We start from the raw sequence: 20,111 nt of genomic DNA, 5'->3' as shown, positions 1-20,111 counted from the left end.
AAAGTGGTGTTCTTTCTAATGTTCCTGACTCACTTTAATATACAAAGTGACTAATCACAAGAGGTAAAAATGTTCTGCTTCAATATGTGATTAGATCAGAAAATGTTGCTTTATTTTAAACAACCACTCATGAAAGATATGTCTTACAGAAGGATTCCTTTATGTGTGTACCCTCCCCATCCTGGTCCTGGGAGGGTGAGATCACTGATGTGGGCTTGGCCCCTCCTGTCATTCCAAACTTTCTATCAGTAGGAAAGCCTCCTTTCAGAAGGCAAATAGCTCTGTGGCCAGAGGAGTGCTCATCAGAGAGACTGTCACCTTGGTCATTTCTGATAACTGTGGCCACTTTTTGTGTGTGTGTATTGCTTTTTCTTTTACAGATTAGACCAAGAACATGTTGGGATGATTTGTGGTGTCTAGGATGTTTAACCTGTTAGAAAACAAGTAAGAGCTACTCGAATTAAAAATTTTATTAATGACTGAAAAAGCAATTCCAAATAGCCTTCAATTACTTGAGGCAGAACACCTTCAGGGAAGAAGATCACATAAGTTATCTGCTCAGCCCACAGTCAATGGCACAGGCATTCAGAGACATGGGTTCAGCGGGGCAGATAAGAATTTTATTGGGGTTTTCCCCACTCTATGTCAGCAATCTGACCACCAAGATTTGGCTGAAAAGGAACCAGCTTGTCTTTCTGTAGCTTTGCTCTGTGAGATCTGAGTAAATTGGGATATACAGAAGAGGTTGGCATAGCAAAATCAAGTTGAGAATCCTGCCTGGATCATGTTAGAGTAAATAAGCTCATTCACCTCGGTTTCTGTTACATGGTTGTAAGCTTTAGGGAACAATAAGGGAACAAGTATGATTGACATTTGCATAGTCAGAATACTTCCCCCTTGTTAATGAGATAGATTTCTTCTAGATGTGAAAGAGCTATTTGGGATAAATATTCAGGGCAGAGTGATACTCTGTGGAGCTGCTATAATGTAACCCCACAATTTGCTATTCAGTATTTCTTGAAATTAAGTTCTGCTGTCATTCAAGTGCTTAGAAACCAGGTTTCACCATTGAAAGCAGATGTGTTTCATGACTCTCTATCTAAATGCCATACAGCTACATCAAAATCATTAAAGCAAAGATAACTGGGTACTTACATTACATTCAGAAGGGTCTTCTCATGTGGGTTGTGCTGTTTCTTGCTGCTTTACTCGTACTGCTGTTTTTCTCTGTTAAACATTACATGGCTTAAAAGACATATTACCTAGAAGTACAAGGCTGAATGCTGATGAAGCAAGTTCTCTTGGACATTGCGTGCATATGTCCACATCTCTCCATTTCAAACAGAGAGCAAAGACCATGGGGCCCAACTAGTCAGTAGAGTGTTACATCCCAAAGGGTATGCAACTCATAAGCAAATATTTATTGGAAATGAGATTTTTGTGCCAGGGGTATCTACTTTGCTCTATACGCTACCTGAGAGGGAGGTAACTGTTTATCTGGAGACAGTTTTGCCCAGCACTAAGCTCTGAAGGCCAGGCTCAGGGTGAGGGAGCTGCGGGGATCACCACTTGTGCTCAGCTATGCTACCCAGCCTACTGAACTCCACTTAAGTGTCAGCATCTCCTCTTTTATTTCTACACAGTATACTTCACAGCAGTGACCCACTGGTCACTAATCGGAAGCCAATGAGTACTCAGGGCTCAGTGTTGGGACTATTTCTGTTCAACATCTTTATTGATGATCTTGATAAGGACATAGAGTGTATCATTAGTAAATTTTCAGATGACACCAAGTTAAGCGGGAGTGTCGATCTGCATGAAGATAGGGAGGCTCTACAGAGAGACTTGGATAGATTGGATCGGTGGGCCAGTGTTAATGGGATGAGCTTCAAGACCAAGTTCCAGGTCCTGCACTTGGGCCACAGCCACCCCATGCATCACTACAGGTCTGGGGAGGAGTGGCTGGAGCTGTCTGGAAGAAAAGGATCTGGGGGTTCTGGTTGACAAGCAACTGAATATGAGCCGACAGTGTGCCCAGGTGGCCAAGAAAGTCAGCGGCATCCTGGCTTGTATTAGAAATAGTGTGACCAGCAGAAGGAGGGAGGTGACAGTCCCCTTGTACTCTGCACTGGTGAGGCCACACCTGGAGTATTGTGTCCAGTTTTGGGCACCTCAATACGAGAGAGATATCGAGGTGCTGGAGTGAGTGCAGAGGAGGGCAGTGAAGCTGATGAAGGGCCTGGAGAACAAATCCTATGAGGAGAGATTGAGGGAGCTGGGACTGTTGTTTGAGGAAGAGAAGGCTGAGGGGAGACCTCGTCACTCTCTACAGCTACCTGAAAGGACATTGTAGAGAGGTTGGTGCTGGTCTCTTCTCACAGGTAATTAGTGACAGAACAAGGGGGAACGACTTTAAACTGCGACAGAGGACATTTAGACTGGACATTAGGAAAAAAATTTTCACAGAAAGAGTGGTTAGTGGGATAGGCTGCCCAGGAAGGTGGTGGAGTCCCCATCCCTAGATGTCTTTAAGGGTTGTTTGGATGAGATGCTGGGGGATATGGTGTAAGGGAGAGCTTTGTAGAGTAGGGCTGATGGTTGGACTCGATGATCCCAAGGATCTTTTCCAACCTGAATGATTCTGTGATGCTATTATACTCTTGGCCTTATCAATAAATAGGGTACTTCATTCATTCATATAAGAATAGTGAATTTTAACTGTATATTGAATGGTAATATTTTGGACACAGTGCCTCCTCACAACCTAGTAATTCTCTCTGTATCCGTGTTAAGGACCACTTAATATATCAAGATCTGAAAAGCACTCAGTGTAGACTTTAGCACTTGAAAAAAAAAAAAAAAAAAAAAGCTGTAAAAATGTGTGCCACCACTGTGAGTACCTAAACAACCATACTGAACAAATGCAACTGTTGTAACATGTATAAACAGTAAACCAAAGCACAGTCTTAAATCTCTCAAAGAATAGCAAATAACTAAGAGAGCAACCCTGTACCATTAACCAGTAGCAAATCAAGGCTATCTCAAACAATAAGTATCAGCCTTCTTGTAAAGATGTATTCTGATTTTCTGGGATTCTTCCAAAGGAAGATCTGTGATGTGAAGCCAGCTGACCCAGCATTCATGGCTGGATGACCTGCTTAGATGCACGGCTTTACCAGCCAGCCAGGAGAATGCTCAGTCTGTCCATGCCTCTGCTTCACCTTGCAGGACTTGTTACCATCTGCTCCGGAAGGGGTGGGACAGTTCCCTGGATCATGAAGAGCCAAGGAGCTATGTAAGTAAAACAGTGTAAGCACAGCTGTTCCCAGTGCCCAGCTGTACTGCTTTCAGAAATACTTCTATATCTACTGGGACCCATGGCCTTGGTCATGCATCTGGGTTCTCTGCACAGTACCTACAGACTCAGCATTTTTTTTTTTTTTCAGAGTACAGCTGAACACTGCATGCTCATTTTAGATATAGCCAGTTTCCCATTAACTATTTTGGGTTTGAATTTGTATTTTTTCTTACTAGAGTGCCAGTTGCTGCTGTCCCCTGGAGCACTTGTGTAGGTCAGGTGAGGCTTGGTGGAGCAGCCAGCCACAGAACCATTGCATTTGAATTAAACGAAAGTCTAAACTAGAATGCTTGGTTGCACAAACGCAGTCATTCAGGAAAAAGGAGTGAGATGCTCACAGTGCTCCAAGACAGGCTGTTGGCTGTTCTGTGCTGCTCTTTTAGTCATACAGCTGAGCAGCATTAAGCATTTACACTTCTGTTAATCGTTACATGGATCAAAACAAAATTAGCAGAGGATGCAGATAAATGCTGATGAAACTATTTTCCATCCACACTTAGCCGTGCAGAGCAGGTAGAAGTCAGTGATCGCAGAGTCAGCTGGCTTTAATGTTTGCTGTCCCCAAACATGCATAATTGCCATAGGCAAACACAATTTGGAGAGGTCTGTGGTCATGAGCAGCTCTTCTACCAGATATACTTTCCTAGCTTATTGCTAGCTGATGACAGAAGTGCTAAAACATCTCCTGAGGTGTGTTATGGCCTGACTTGAGGCTTTAGTTCCCTGTCTGTGCAGCCTGGGCACCTGCTACAACATGCTAAACCAAGCTAACTTTCTGCTATATGAAAAGCAGAGCAGAGGAGGTAATTAACATGTTACTTGATTTTCCCCCCTAAATGGACTTAGCATCAGTTCAGAAACAGTTCCACACTCAGAGGCTTTCTTTGAGCCTTGGTTAAGTCACACTGATGAGGAACCTGGGCAGTGGCATCCACTGTTCAGCTGCACAGCCAGCTGAAGAGGAAGGTAGCAGGAGAGGGACTTAGTGCTGCAAAGAGCTGTATGCAAAGTTGGGGGGTAATTCTGTATTCTCTGCATGACTCTGAGGTGAACCAAAGCATGCTTCAGTACAGTGAGAAAACTGTGTCAGAGACACAAATGCAAATGTTTTTGCTGTTCAGATGTTCATTTGTATTACTATCTTGTTGAAAGTCAACATGGATTGATTTTGAAACTCTTTCAAAATCTGCCTCTCTTTGCTTCAATTATTAATGTTCTCATGAGGCAGTGGCTTGAAGAAGAGGTCCATCATCCTACTAGGGAGATCAGCAGAAGTTCTGCAAGTCAACAACTGGTCCATCACAGGACCTGCTTCTGAAGAGAGTAACCTGTAAAATGTGCTTATGCTGCTACACTGATTTGCACCTTAGTTCATTCCTAAACATGTGACCGTACTCTCCCTATTTACGCCAAGTGTCTCTGGTACGAGCTGCCTGGCCCCATTAATCAACAAATGCTCAGCAAGCCTTGTAACCTCAGGCTGGGGCTGCCCTGCTGAATGCAATGCACACCCTCAGCATCACCCTGTATAAACAGTTTCTTGGACTGTTATATAACTCTCCTGTTATTTTGGGCTCTCTGAAAGAAAAACAAAGCAAAACAAATAATGACAATGTCTCAGGGCAACAGAATCTCAGCCTTGGCTGAGAGAAGACTCAGACCAAGTGCTTATAGAGAAGACACAGACGCCCCACTCCTGAAGATCTATAACATCCACATTATATATCACATCTGGTACAGACATGAACCACTCTATACCAGCTGGCCCAAGGCTGTCTTCATGTCCCATCCACATTCACCATTGCTTACCCCAGCACTCAACTCCAGCTGAAAGGATGCAGTCATTGTGGGAGAGTCAGAGTTAGGTTGAAGAACCTACTAGAGAATGTCTTGTAGACATACATGGTTGCAGTTAGATTTTCCCATGAATTTCCATTCTTACAACAGGACTAAAAGGTCTGTCTGCCACTAGCCTTCAAGTCAGCAGGGAAGGAGTATGCATGGAAGATAAACCACACTCAGACTGGTGGTGGTTCATGTAAGAATGTATTTCTGTTTCTGAAAATACTTTTCAGCTCTGTAATCCCATTTGACAGATCCTGTGTGTTTATTTATTTTGTAGATGGAGATTAATGAGATCTCTAAATTAGGACTTTACCCTAATGAGTCTTTAATATAATAATTTGCATAATTCAAGAGATAAAAATATCCGTTTCAAACAATGACTATGGAAGTTACAGATGATGAATGGTATTATCAAATTACCCAGAAAGAACATAGATCTGATTCTCATTGAATCTAGATAGAACTGGAATTCACATATCAGTCAGGCATAATACAGAAGTTCAGTTCCTGACTGCCTTTAAAATCATAACTTTAGGAAAACAGATTTCATATTTCCTAGTTTTAAAACATATTAAAGATTTTCTTTAGATTTATTTTAATAGTTATCTATGTAAAAATCACTCCCAACTAGAGAAGCTCAATAGGAAACACAACACAGCTATAAAGCGATGTGCAAAATGGTTGTGTTGCCATTTTCATATTGAAAAACCCTGAAAATATTTCAGCTCTAAAACTTCAGTAATGAAAGCATATGATCCCATTTTATTTAATTCATTAAACACTCGAAAGTTTCCTGTCCAGGTAAAGTATTTATTGACTCAGAGAAAAACTGTAGAATTTATGTATTTTATAGTTTTCTGTGTCATGTGGAAAGCAAACTTCTTACACTGGAATGGCTGGAACCAGATTTTCTAAATCCATGTTTATGAACCAAACCAAAAATGTCTTAATAATCATCTGTACTTCATGCTTACATTTGGCAGATGCTTGAAAGAAATGTTAAGGTGTTTGATATTTTCTGGCCAAGTCATGTTTTTATCCAGGAGCCCTGCTGTGACTTAAAGAGTGTAATTTTAAGACGCCAACTTTGAAAACTCCAGTTATGCTAGTGGAAAGTTCGTCCATGGAAAAGTCTTACTGGTCTTAAGTAGCTGTTATTTAACTTTTTTTTTTTTTTCCTGAGTAGTAAAGATTGGCTTAAAAGAGACTTTGTAAAAACAGCAACCTAAAATCTTTCATTAGACATGCAAACATAGGTTCTGGATGCACTAAAATGTCTCTCTGGCTTGCTTCATTTTTCTCTTTAGCACATTTACTAAAGAAACACAATTTTGCTCTTAGCTCTAATATAAACATAGTTCATGTGCAAAGTTTTTCTGATGTATTGTGGTTATACTTTCATGGGAGACAACCATGTTGATTTTTGTAACTGATATTAAAGAAAATTAGCCTCATGTTTTTACTTGGTTAGAGCTGTAATAATTGGTGAATTTCTGTGAACAGTTACACAGTGGCTGTTCAATGAGCCGTGCCTAACAAAGTAATAAGGTTTAATTAGCCCAACATAATCTGACAGTTTGTTGCTGGCACACTGTCTGTTAGTACAGCTGGCTAGTGATGCATGTATGCATATAAAATAAAGATCACTCCTTGCAATTTTTCTTGGCTTTTCAAGTATTGCACGGTTGAAATCTTACAATTCTAAGTTGTCTTCTCGTATAAATTCTGTGTCCCTCTGTCAAATTTAAAAACAGGTCTCAGTGAATAACATTAACATGTTCTTTGTTTTGACAGAGGCTCTCTTCAAACTCATCATTGGTAATACCTATATGAAATTCATTTTCTAGTTGTTTGGTTATGTCCAAAGTTTGGATCACCCAAGAAACCACAATCTGTGTGGCCAGGCCCCTAAGCCTAAACTGTAATATCTCCAATATGTACCATCATGTCAAGGGTGCAAAAGCCTTGAGTGCTGAGCTAGCCTTCTCAAATTTCTGAACTCTCCTTCTATACAACACATTTTACTCTTAAAGAGAACATAGTCAACAAGTGTGCCAGTGTGTTTTCCCTATAGGTTTTTGTCCTCATGCGACGAATCTTAGAATCAAGGAGGAAGGAACCTCCAGAGGTCATCTAGTCCAATCCTCATCAAAACACACCTGCTTAGATCAAGTTCTTCAGGGACATGCCTCTAAGTACAGGGATTTCACAATGTCTCTGGGCAATCTCTTCCAGTATTTAATTACCACAAGGTAAAAATATGTTCATAATTAGAATTTTCTGCATTCAAACTGTTTATTGATATTCTCTTCACTTTCTACCAGCTTCAGAATCATTAATCTTTTTGTCATTATTGAGAAACTTCTGGGATTTCATTTACAAACAGGGCATTGCATTTGCTCAGCTGTTCCTTGCTTAACAGTAATTGAAAGAAAACCTCCATGGACGTCCTGTTCTTCTGTCTCTGTCAGGTGAGGTCTTTGTGTAGCCAACTCCACATGGATGCTTTGCCCCCCCAGGAGAGTATTGCAAAGGTAGTAGAAAGGATCAAAGGAGAGAATAAAATGTTCTTGTCACCTTCCTCTGCCATGATCTGCTTGCTTAAATGTGAAGCCACCATTGTTGGTGGCTACCTTGAGATGAGTCAGCTTTCAACTTCATTGCTGCTTTCCAGAAGATGACTGAACTCAAAGACCAGCATACAAACAATGTGAAAAAAAGTGTTTTAATTAATGTCTTTGAAGGAGTTTCTAAAGAAAGACTGGAACACCCATTAAATCCACAGAGTGCCAAAAATAATTCCTCATTTTTGCCCATAGAAATGAGATACAAGGCTTAGGTCTCAGTGGTTAGTTCAGTGTTGCCAGCTCCATGAATACTGAAGTGTTTAGAGAAGCTGTTTTCCCCTTAAACTTCTCTTGACCTTTCATCATCTTCCCCCACCCAAATTCCACCTCCATCCAAAGCACACATGATATCCGACTGGAGCGCTTTGGAAAGAAAACGGAGCTGTATTCCTTGGGGGATCATGGGAAGAACATTTTGAGGATCAATATCAGTAAAAAAGAAGCTAGATAAACATAGTCTTTACTGCTAAAAAATTGGAAGATGGGACATACTAGACCCCTCTTATTGTCTCTGAACTAATTTGCTCTTTCAGTTTTGCTGTGCGGAATTAAATGAAGCTGTATATCTGTGATGCCTTCATTTGTGCAGCAACAAACTACAGAAAGGGTTTATTTTTTTAAGAAACAAGAATTAAAACTATGTGTGTTTACCACAGCTGTTCTGTGGTCCTCCTCTTTTTCTTAATTTCTCTTTAATGCAGAAAGTGAATTATTTCTTTAAGGAACCTCAACATGTTGTACTATCCAAAAACTTGCCAAAAAGTGAGTCACTTCAGATTGGAATAGTTCTGAGTTCCATTTATGATTCATAGGATTCACTGAATTAGTTGGAAGCAAATGAGTCTAAATTAAACACTGTGTTTAACCATTGTATCAGGTCTACAAAATCAAAAAGAGAGGTAACCATCATCTCACTGAACTGCTACACGGCTTGGTGCAGGGAGAGCCCCATGTACTTCCAAAATAAGGAAAAAGAAGCAAGAAGTGATTGTGTCACATCAGCTGCAAGCTCCTACACATGAGCTTGTCTTGAAGAAAGAAGTTCAGGAGCCTGCCCCAGAGACTCAAGGATATGCAAAAACTAGAGTCAAAAAGCTTAATGCCAAAACCTTATATATGCCATACAGTACATAAATAAAAGTGACATGCAAAAATGACATAGGAGTGGAAAGTTAACAGAAGGGCAGAATCTTTATTCTGAGTGTTTCCAAGTTTTAAAACTTTAAGGACCTTTTGTGGCTAGTGTGTGAGGGGCAAACCCCAGCCAACGTTTGGACTCCAAGCAATGGAGAAGCAACAGTGCAGGTGCACTTGCATGGATCTGAGCTTGTGCCCTGTGACTAAACATCTAACTGATGGAAGTAAAAAGTTCAGTGTTCAATCCTCTCCCATTTCCTTTGGTTGTCTCTCCATTGGCATAACTGTCTGGATTATTTATGCCAAAAACTTTAACAGCTGCTAATTAAGTTCCAGTCAAGCCTTACAAAGAGTTGAAGTCTGCCTTGCATGGTGGCCTGCCCAGACATATGAGCTGATTAGCCCCAGTGTACTGCCAACCTGCTCTTATTTCCTGCTTTAATGTCTCATGGCAGCTGCAAGAGGGACCTCAGCTTGTTTCTCTGCTTCTCACAACACAACGTGGACATCTTGGTCACCTCGGTAACTCCACCCTGCCTCTCATCTGCTTCTTATGGACTTCTGCCTTTTTTCAGGGAAGAGCAGTGCTTTTCAAGACATGACATGTTTCTTCACATGAAGAACCTCAAAGAACATTTCTCTCATCATTTCACAGGAGTAGGTATTTTCCCAGTCCTTGCTTTGCAGAGAGGTGATTCCCTTTATCACCACTGTCAAACCCACCCTTTTACACAGATGAAATAGGAAACTGTGCCCTAAGTAACACAGGTAACATGGACTCTAATACAAGTGTTATCTCATGTTCACACCACTTGCAAGATGCCCCCTTGGCCAAGGTGTCTTCTGCTCTTTGTCCTATTGCTTCCACTGTCATGCTTACACAGCATAAAGCAACTGGATAAGAAGGTTAGAACAATCCTGGAGGCTGTAAATCAGCATCTAGTGGTTTAGGTGCCTTTAAAGGTATTGTGATAAAAGTCTGAAACGTATTTTTTAATTAACTCATAATAAACTTTTGCAGGTCCATTTATACTGGAGAAATCTCATAAGAAATGTCAAAGTCAGCTACCCAGAGGCACTAAGAGATATGAAGAATGGGATGGAAAGCCAACAGCCTCAGCTAGAGCATGTTTTTTTTGTTGAGCCATCCATTTCTGACAGACACTATAAAACTACTTTTTTTCCCAGTTCTTTTGCCCAGGCTAAAATGGTTTAAGACTGAAATTGTTTCTGATTTATGAAATTGTTTCTGGTTTATTGCAATCTTATATTTCTAAATGTTGAACTATTCCTGGAAAGGTGAAGTAGGAAGAGCTAGTGAGATGTTCTGACAACTCTGTAACTTCAACCTCTGAGGCCATAATCTGGAAGCAGTTTTCAGCAATCAAACTGGTCCTCAGGAAAAGCATCCTGTGAATCTTCATCTGGAATAAATCTGCAGACAAATCCTGGAACCAGGTAAACTTCATCATGGACAGGAGGGAAGTTTCAGACAGGAAGGTAAATGAGTGAAAGGCAATAGTACTTCTAGTGGTTGACTTGCCTGTGTGCATTAACATCTAATTACTGTAATACTGTAAAGTCTTCACTCGTATTTTCTGAATAGGAGAGGAATATCATGCTATATGTAAGACAGAAATGACCAAACCATGTTGTGTTTCAAGAAAAGAAATATAATTCTTTGCCAAGCCTTTGCAGGAGTCAAATAACCACAGACCTTCCATTCTTACCTGTAGAAATTTTTTCTCCTGGCCAAATGACAGAGCACAAGCCAGGAATCTAATATATAGCAGGATTACTGAAAACTATTAAACTACTAAAAATTATAGGAGAAAACATTATGGCTCTCCATTAAATAGGCTTGGAAACATTTGTGTGAAATGCATTCATTTGTTTTGGTCTGGCTATTGCAGTCTCTTAGCAGCCAGTGGTACAATTAAATACACTCCATTCCAGAAAACATTTTCTAGATCCATTACAACAATGAAACTGTTGATGCCTTCAGATCCCCCCATTCTGAGCCCCAACCATACTTCACATAGGTGATTACGTTGCTGGTAATTCCATCTGACATATGCCAGGGGTATGCATGTGGTATCTGGGGTTACCAAGGCTCTGTGAAGGCTGCAGGAAAGCACTGTCTTGAGCAATACATTTCTCACAAGGGCCTCCTGAGCCTAGGCATTAGAGTGATTAGCAGGTGATTGATGTTGGCTATTTGGATCTCAACCACATCGCTTTCATAGCTGCCAAGTTCCTGGTGGCAACAGAAACCAAGTTTTCAGCTCCGAATAATCACCAAATTCTTTGAGAACTGAGAAAAATCACAAAGAATTGCCCAGGAATATCTGCTAATTACTAATTGTGTAACAATTGCTAGACTGTCTGAACACATAATTAAATATTGAGATTTTGAGAAATCAGAAACCCCCAAATGATGAGGCTATTTTCCTTCAGGGATAACTGTTTTCCCATTAAGGTAATGATGTGGCTTTCCTGATCAATGATGAGTGTGAGGACAGGCATGCTGTCATTAAGGGGAGACTCTTACTACACTATCCATGAAGTATTGTCAGGTTAATCCCCACCAGAATTTTATAAAGCTTGCTAAAGTCTTTCTTTGTCATTATGTCCTAAGAGTGACATGCAGAAAGAACAGTACAAGAATGTAATAGGTTATTCAGTATCAAGACAATGTTGACTAGATGTGACTATTTAGATGTTATACATTAAAAAACAAATTAAAAGGTGATTACTTTGCAAAGTACCTAAATTATGGTATGATTCTATGAGATCTCCTGTTTGATGAGGATACACTGACATCAGACTTACGCATCTCAGCTCTGTCAGGAATTTTTCTCCTTAAGCATCCTGTGCCTTCTACCATTGTCAAAAGATGGGTTCTTATTTGTGCTTACATTTAACAGATTATTTGTAGGTCTTTCCAGCAGAATATGCAATTTGGTTTCCAGCCCATGACCTTTAAAGCCGTTGCTTATGTTATATGACTTTAGTTTCTTCCTAACAGTTGCACAGCACTGGGAACAATGACAGACCTGCGCATTGGCACTAACCGCTGGCTGTTTGAAATATGTTATTTTCTTTCATTTACTTTAAGCATATTATTTCCCTCTCTGCCCCCACATCCATGTACACTTTGCTTCTTTTTTTCTTGTTCCTTCTTTTCTTATATTTAGCACTACTCAAAATTGCTGCTACTTTTCTTCCAAAGTCCTTTGAACTTCACACAGTTTGTAGATAAGGGTTAAATCTATCTCCACCATGGATTAATCCTGGTTTATGAGCTCCTTATTTATGCTTTTAGACTTTGTTTCACTTCTGTAGATAAGTCCTTCCTAGTTATGACAACAAATGCATAGTTTACTGCTATTCCCACAATGCTTGTTTTTCTTTTCTCCTTATTTCAGAGAGCGCTCAGTGTGTGCTGTTCCAAAGCTTCTGCTGTGCTGACAATTCTTCTTTGGCTGTTAATCTAAAACAGCCTTTACAGAAGACTTTCAGCCATACCATCACAGGTTTCTCTTAGGGTCCACATAGGCAGTGCTGAGGTTGCAGCTCCAGCACACGCATGGTTGCAGGCACTCCCACAGCAGCTTTGCGTGTAGGTTTCAGTGCAGGCTGGGTTAGAGGATGTCCTGTGCACTTTGTCCTTCAGGTGGTTCATCAGCCCAGCTCCATCTGCCAGCAATAGCACTGCATTGAAGTGGCACAACACAGGACTTGCACGCAGCAACAGAAACTCTTGACTAGTGAGGAGGAAAGTCCTTCCTCTGTTGCACTGGGTCTTCTCAGTCACAAAATTCACAGTCAGCAAGCAAAGAAACAGAAATCCAGGAAAGAAGTAGTTAAAAAAACCCGGTAGATTGAAAGAAGAAACACTGTACTGAACAAACCATGACTGCACTGGGTTTGTGGCTGACAGTTTTGGAGGGGTTGTGCAGTCCTTCTGTACTCATTATTTACCACACAAATTTTCTGTCTGCTGCACTGCTTCCAGTGAAGGGCATTCCCTGATTTTTGTCAACATAGAAAGAAAACCAAGGCAAGACACATGTATATGGTCCATACTCCCATTTCAAGGTGATTCCCTATAAACATGATATTTTTTTGGTTATGCAGTTCTTAATTCAGCTTGATTTTTCTCCACTCACTTTCAAATGAGTTAAGCAAGAAGGTTACCTCTCAAAGTGAGATCTGATTGGGAAAATACTGCATAGATATTTTTTTCCTACTAACAAACAGAGACTATTGATCTGAGATCTGTGAGGAACAACAAACATAAAGTCTCTTGTATTCACCTACAGAGTCATTTGTCATTGCAAAGCTGGACTTTGGCGTATCCTCTTGAATTAACCTTGAGATTTGCCAAGAACTTTTAAATGATCTTCCGTAGAATCGGTTTATCTGTATTACACCAAGACCAAGTCCTTATATGCTTACAGGTATGAAGCCAACTGTTTATTACTAAATATTGAACTGACTAAATACAGTTAAGAGTAAGAAACTTTTGTCCTTGGTTTACGTGATATTGAGGAGGGCTTTTAGAGTGAATATCAGGTGTTACATGGCTGGTAGATAGATATGGAAAGGCTCTTATATTCCTTAATGGTATACTTACAACTACAACTTACTAATATCAATAGCATTAATTTAATATCAAAGAAAATAAAGATCCCCAAACCGATCAAGATAATTATATTTTAGAAATATTCACCACAATTTTTAAGTTATATTTTTCACAGACATTTTAAAAGACTAATGATGTCACTTATATTTTACTTTTTTTCCTACCTGTTTGAGATATTCTACAACAAAAGTTTTAATCAATCTGTAATTTGCAATTTCATTGGCTTTCTACATTCTAATAAGATATGATAAGGATGTTGATTAAAAAAATAAAGAAAAAATAATAAAATAATTTAAATATTTACTGATTTGTGTTTCTTTCCTTTCATAACCATACAAATATCTAGTGTAGCTGGTGTGTTAAAATCCTGTCAACTGAGTCACTATAAAACAACACAATAGCAGTAAGTTAGACTCAAAAACCATAAGTGAAAAGGTACAAAGGCCAATTCACAGTATGTTTTTACTGTATAACAGTAATCCACTGTTAACATTTAGAAAGGTGACTTCTCACATATTACCTGTTTTTTGTATGTGTGTCTATGATATTTTAAAGCAGGTTAATGGTCCCTAGGAAAGCTCTGCTGTTGCTACTGGAGAAATTCAAACCTCCTGGAATTATAATTTTACATTCCTTTTCTTTTCCACCACAGTCTGACAAGCCTAGCTGGAAAGTGGAGGCAGCATCAGTAGGAGAAAAGGGAAATGACAGTGAAAACAAATCCATAAAAAGGAAACTGGTGCTATGTCATGCACTGCTCCACCATACTTACTCAGAACATTGGCAGTAGTAGCTATATTAGCAAGACAAAACAGAGTCTTTTTGCTGGTATGGCTTCCTTCCTTATTAGAATAAACATTTTTTGCGAAGCAAAAACAACCTTCTTGTCTTCATGAAGAAGGCTTCCACTGAAGAGACAGGGGGAGGCAAGGTAAAACAGATGCACTCATCAACCCTTTACATTGGAGTGTCCTCCAGTGTCCTAGTCACTGATCCTGCAGCTTCGTGTCATACTAGGTGAGAAACCAAAGAAATTAATGGAAATTCACTCCAATATTAAGTGAATCTGCATTTAAGTCTAGTCATCAAAAGTTAGTGGATTAAACAGACAGGACTTATTACACCTCACACCTCCTTTTCCCTATTTCCCTTCTCATGCTCTCCTGTACACACACTGTGAGTGTACAGCAATAACTATATCACCCGGAGTCTTTGAACCATCTCTGATACCCCATGAGAGCATGTCAGGAAGGGCTTCTTACAAAACCTGTGAAAAGTGACTTGTTAACACTACAAGCTATACCTGGCTGTACACTGGGGGAAATACCAGTGACTTTTGGACAAGGAAAAATAATTTTTGCATTTTAAGGCATTAATAACGTACATAAGGATAACAGTTGAAAGATGAGCGCTAGTACATAGTGTTATAAACACATAAATGTTTTTCTGGATCACAGGAATTTGACCGGCGATGTGCAAAAGTGCTTGCCCTGTGGTCAGTCAGTCATTGTTTCAGAGGGTTTACAATTTTCCCTATGAAGAGGACGGTGCGAGTGTATTTATCCAGAATCACCAGGAGAAAGGGCCTGTTGAATCTGACTCGAGGTGGATGAGGAAAATCACCAGATCTCCAGGTAACCTCCTTCACTGTGGCCCCCACCACTTCAGTGCCATTCTCGTGAACATTCAGCATGGCTCTGTGGATCACCTGCAAGGACACAAAGCAAAACAGCCTCCAGCTGACAACCCAGAAAGAAGAGAGCAGCCTCCCACCCTCCTCACTCTTGCTGAAGGGAGCCCTGACTGGGGCAAGACCCGGCAACACCAGCCTCTGGGATGGTCATCGCCAGCCACTCTCCTTCCCACCGCAGCACAATCAGCCATCAGACCACTCCTGCTATCCTCCTTCAATGCGTGTACAGAGAGTGACCCTCAAACAGCAGACAGCCAAAAAGCACTCAAGATGACTGATGGCAAGAAACTCTGGAAGCAAAGAAACGTGGTAATTTAGCTTAGACTTAGTTTTGCCTTTGGCAGCTTCATGTATTATTGTGAATTTACCCTATCATCTAGATGAAAAAAATAACTTTTTTTGAGAGTGCTTAGAAGGGCAGGAATAACAGCCTTTTGCCCTCTGTAGGCAGAATTAGAGGAAATTTTACCAAAACTAATGTGCTACCTTTAGATACTATTGTTTAGTAGCCAAAAGAACATGTAATTATATGTATGTCTTCTTCCTTGTCCTTGAACCATGTATGTATAACGCCTTCTAAGCATGTTTGGCTTCAGGTTTTAGGACAGGGCTTTATTTGCCTCCAGACTGGCAGTTGTTGATGATTGAATGATGCTTCAGAGAGGCTGGGATAAGCTTTTCATGGGATATTGTCAGATTCCTGGGAACAGACAAATCCCGTGGTCATTGTGTTTCACGTGCTGACTTACTTTTGAAACCATCAGTCCAGGCTCCTCAGTAATCCCTGACAAATCAGCTTGTTCAGTGAACAAATCAATCATACCCATTTGTTTGACTATCCTTTTCACATCATAGGTACCAGAAATAGAAAATTTTGGAACATGCAGATGTATTTTTCTGTAACAAATAATACAAATAGGGACAAATTGTCATAACGCCTCAGTGGCTACAGTATAGTGATAATTCACATTTCTTTTCCTAATTGTTAAAAGTCTGCTCTCAGGATTCAGATAGTGCTTCTAACCAAGTTAGCTATCTAACATGGGGAGTTGGAGCAGCATGGGCCCATGTTTTCCTCTGCCTCCACAGTGGGGTTCAAGGAGTGGGGTAGAAGACAAAACTGCACCAACTCTGTGGCAGAGCTACTACTGTGAGCTAGCAGGTTTTTTTCCAAAGATAATATCTAGCTGTCCTAAGGCTGTTTGAATACACAACAGGGCCTAGACCACCACAGAAATAGCTGCAGTAATGGTGAATGAGAAATTTTAATTTCTGCTTTTATATACAGTGTCCCCAATACCCTAACACCCAATAGCTACCCCATTTTAGTTTCAAAATGCCCATATGAAACAAGGGTCTGTTAACTTTATCATGGTGCTAAGCAACTTGTGGTGGAGTCAGGAACTTAATCCAAGATGGATCCCAAGTTCAGTGCCCTATTTGTTCACTACCCACAGCTCTTTTTCATTTTGCAACTAACACAAGAGAAGTCCTGCACAGAGAGGGACCATTAAGTGAATATAGTTCAGTAAAATGACCCAGCCTTTAATGTTTTGGCTTGATGAATTAAACCTACTAACCTATAACATGGTCACCTCTCACCTTAGTAAAAACACTTACCTGTCTTGGAGAAATTTTTCCCATTTAGATACAGTCCTTTTCAGGAGAGCATCTTCCACCTGCTTCATCTTCCCTTCATCAGGCAAAACAAATAATGCTGCAGCATTTCCATTGTAAGGTATCTGAACCAGCCAACAGGACAGCTCTTCATCAAAGTAATTCCTGTAGTAACCTTTTCGATACATCATGTCAACTTTTACAGACGTTTTCTGATCCACAAAAAATTCCTCCTGTTTTGTATATGAAGTACTGAAGGGTTTCTCCCAATGGGCTTATGATGAAAAGAAAAATAATATGGTGAAATATAGAGAGAAATGTTCCCAGTGAATAAACCAGGATCTAGTCCCACAGCCTTCCTTTGATAAGAGCAACTATATTTTCAAGATACTTCATCCTCAGGTGTTATAGCATTACAGATCTTTTTTATTATTATAGGTGTTTAAAGACAATTATAGACAGACAATACTGAAAACATCATCCTTCACTACAGCATGAGTCTATAATCATATTAAAGAATTTACCAAACATAGAGATTTATAACTTGCACTTCCATTTGTTAAAAAAATCCAGTCTTTCACTCAACCAGGTGAGGACACATTTATACTGACAATAAATATATGTGGGTTTATAGCAATATTTTCCAGATCCTGAACATGGTTTCCTCCATTTAAAATATTTAAGCTACAGTTTCTTTCTCTTAAGTTTTCATTCTCTGTAATAAGCACTGGACAACTAAGTTACAACCTTTGCATCCTTTGATATTTCTTACCTTTAAAGAAGACATAGTTAACAAGAACCACTGCAGTGAGAGGATCAAGATTTTCCACTAGTTTAACAATTTTCCCGTTTGTCTTTTCCTCAATATAATTGTTGATCTGATTCTCAGCACCAGAGGAGTTGTTAAAGTCAGTAGAAAATACTTCAGCTTCATAAAAGCTTTTGACATCATCCAAGAACTTCTGTAGTGGTTTTAGTGTCTCTTCTATAAAAAGGGCATTGCCCAGGCTCAACTGGAGCTCACTGTCTGAACGGTTCAGCATGTGGAGGAGTTGGCAAAACCCTTCATGTATTTCCTGCTCCTGAGTCTTTTTCAGGTTAAAGGCAAGCCCTTCCAGAATCTGCGTCAGCGTCGCTGACTTGGCACCGAGTGCCAGCATTGCAAAGGAAGCAGAGATGCTTATGGGTGAAAAGAAAATATTTTCATCAGTCGCTTCAGATGCAACAAGCTTGTAAAATGAAAATGCAAAGTCAGCATTGCTGGGAACTAGTTTGACAAAAGTTTTGTTCTTAACTGGATAAATTCCTTCCCCATGAGAACTGTGTCCTGGGTTATATGTCCCTTTCGAATCATTGTGCTTGTTGTGGTAACGAGGATGCTGATGACACTGGGCAGCAGCACACAAACCAGCCAACAAGAAACACAAGGGGAAGGTGGGCTTCATTTTCCTTTTAACTGTTTCTGAAAAAGAGATAGACATACAAAACATGGCATGGAAATTAGTTTCTTCATGCTATGTGCTCCAGCCAAGTAAAATGAGTCTCTCAGAACGCACTTGTTCTTCAAAATCCCACACTTGGATATTTCACATTCCTGATGCATGCCAGTGATCCCAAGAAACCAAGTACTCTCTCAAAAGAGATCATTTTGATCATATTAACTTTAAAAATACAGAGTAAGATTGAATTTATAAAAATTTGCAAATAACTGGAAGCTTGTGACCTTTTCCCCAGAGTAACTGGTAAAGGTTGGTTTTGTACTCAGTACTGCAGGATGGATACTGCAGCTCTGATAGTCCTCCTCAATTCATCAAATAATTAGAGAATGAAATATGTGTTAAAGAAAAATGTGATATAAACACAGATCATAGTCTAGGACCAAAATTACAAAATACTTTTACAGTTTCTTCAAAGATAAAATATCGGATCATTGTGGTAGTGAAGTCTATAAGCATCTCTGTTGTTTCCAAAACAAATTTTTATTTAATTATGTGAAGTATCTTCCTCACTAGCAGCCAGTTCTTGATGGATTTTGGCATGTTTTGATTTTTTGCATACATGTATATGCCTTTCTTTACATGAAAAAATGTGCCCTTCCCAAGCAACAAGATAACCCCCCAAAATGAAATGTCCAAATGATCCAGGGGAAAACTAAAAGGGTACTTACAGTGCTACAAAAAGGATCTTGCTGCATACATCTGGTCTTGTCTACTCCTTCTTCTCTTCAGTACCATTGAACAGCATTAAACAGAGCACCCCCGTTAATCATTAGTTAGTTCAAGTAAAAATTGCCAATGAGCACGCACAGCAAGCAGAAATGACGCTGGATATGCTGGACAGTTTGTCCAAGCCAGACACAAGCTAGTAGTGGTGGGTGGTGGGGCTGCAGAGGAGAGGGAGTGGAGCAGGGACTATATCTCCTGCTGCTTCCATGCGTGTGGATTGACAGGAGCAGCCTGCTGCTGTGGGTGCCTGGCAGGATATCCATACCCTTCAGGGCTGGAGCTGAGTGCCACCCCCTGCCTGGGTCTGGCTGCGGGGCACAAAGCCTCCAGCACAGTTCACCAGGATGCTCAGCCTCCCTGCTGGATCATCCCTCTTAGCTTGGTCCTGAGGGATGGATAAATGGGATGGGGACACTGCCAGGGTTGTAACCTCTCAATCAGGATGTCAAAACCAGGTGAGCCTCCTTCAGATTTAGAAAGCCCTTCTGCTTTATTGTCTACCTCAGTCATAACCTTTGACACCATGTTTAATAATTTGGGGTCTTTTCCTAAGGGGAGCAGACTGTATGTGATTGGTGAATGGTCTCTAGATTTCCTTAGAGTGTAACATATGACATTACCACCCTAGTGAGACATTTCCAGACAATACAACTGTTCACTCATCGCTGTTGGCCATTGCCTGTAACTGAGTATTTTGGGAGTTGGTGAAGAGTTTTCTTCTGTTTTTTTAGAAAATACCCCACAAAATCACCACCACTAAGAAACAACATTTGTATTAGACAGTTCCAGAGACTGACTGCAAAGAGAACCATGTGGCCAGTGAACACCTTGCTTCCTCAGATTAGTCTTCTTTAACATATGCAACTGAAAAGAGCCCCAGCAGCACACAAACCAGACTGCTAATTCACCTTTCAGCCAGTGCTAAAGAAGATGCTGGCACCACTGGATGATATTCAGGGTT

General features: G+C 40.2%; 1 protein-coding gene across 1 annotated transcript; it reads right to left on the bottom strand.

The window, feature by feature from the left end:
• Window positions 1–15,108: 15,108 nt before the first annotated feature.
• Window positions 15,109–18,415, bottom strand: LOC113480644 (alpha-1-antitrypsin-like). Its single transcript, XM_026849617.1, has 4 exons — window positions 17,698–18,415; window positions 16,929–17,199; window positions 16,058–16,205; window positions 15,109–15,323 (listed from the first exon to the last, which is right to left on the bottom strand). The coding sequence occupies exons 1-4, from the start codon at window positions 18,413–18,415 to the stop codon at window positions 15,120–15,122; spliced, it is 1,341 nt and encodes a 446-aa protein (XP_026705418.1). The 3' UTR covers window positions 15,109–15,119.
• Between the last annotated feature and the right edge of the window lie 1,696 nt (window positions 18,416–20,111).

The sequence above is a fragment of the Athene cunicularia genome (assembly GCF_003259725.1).
Source record: "Athene cunicularia isolate RWA chromosome 5 unlocalized genomic scaffold, athCun1 chr5_part1, whole genome shotgun sequence".
Lineage (NCBI taxonomy): Eukaryota > Metazoa > Chordata > Aves > Strigiformes > Strigidae > Athene > Athene cunicularia.
The sequence above is the reverse complement of the archived record's forward strand: the minus strand, read 5'-3'. Positions and strand labels throughout refer to the sequence as shown.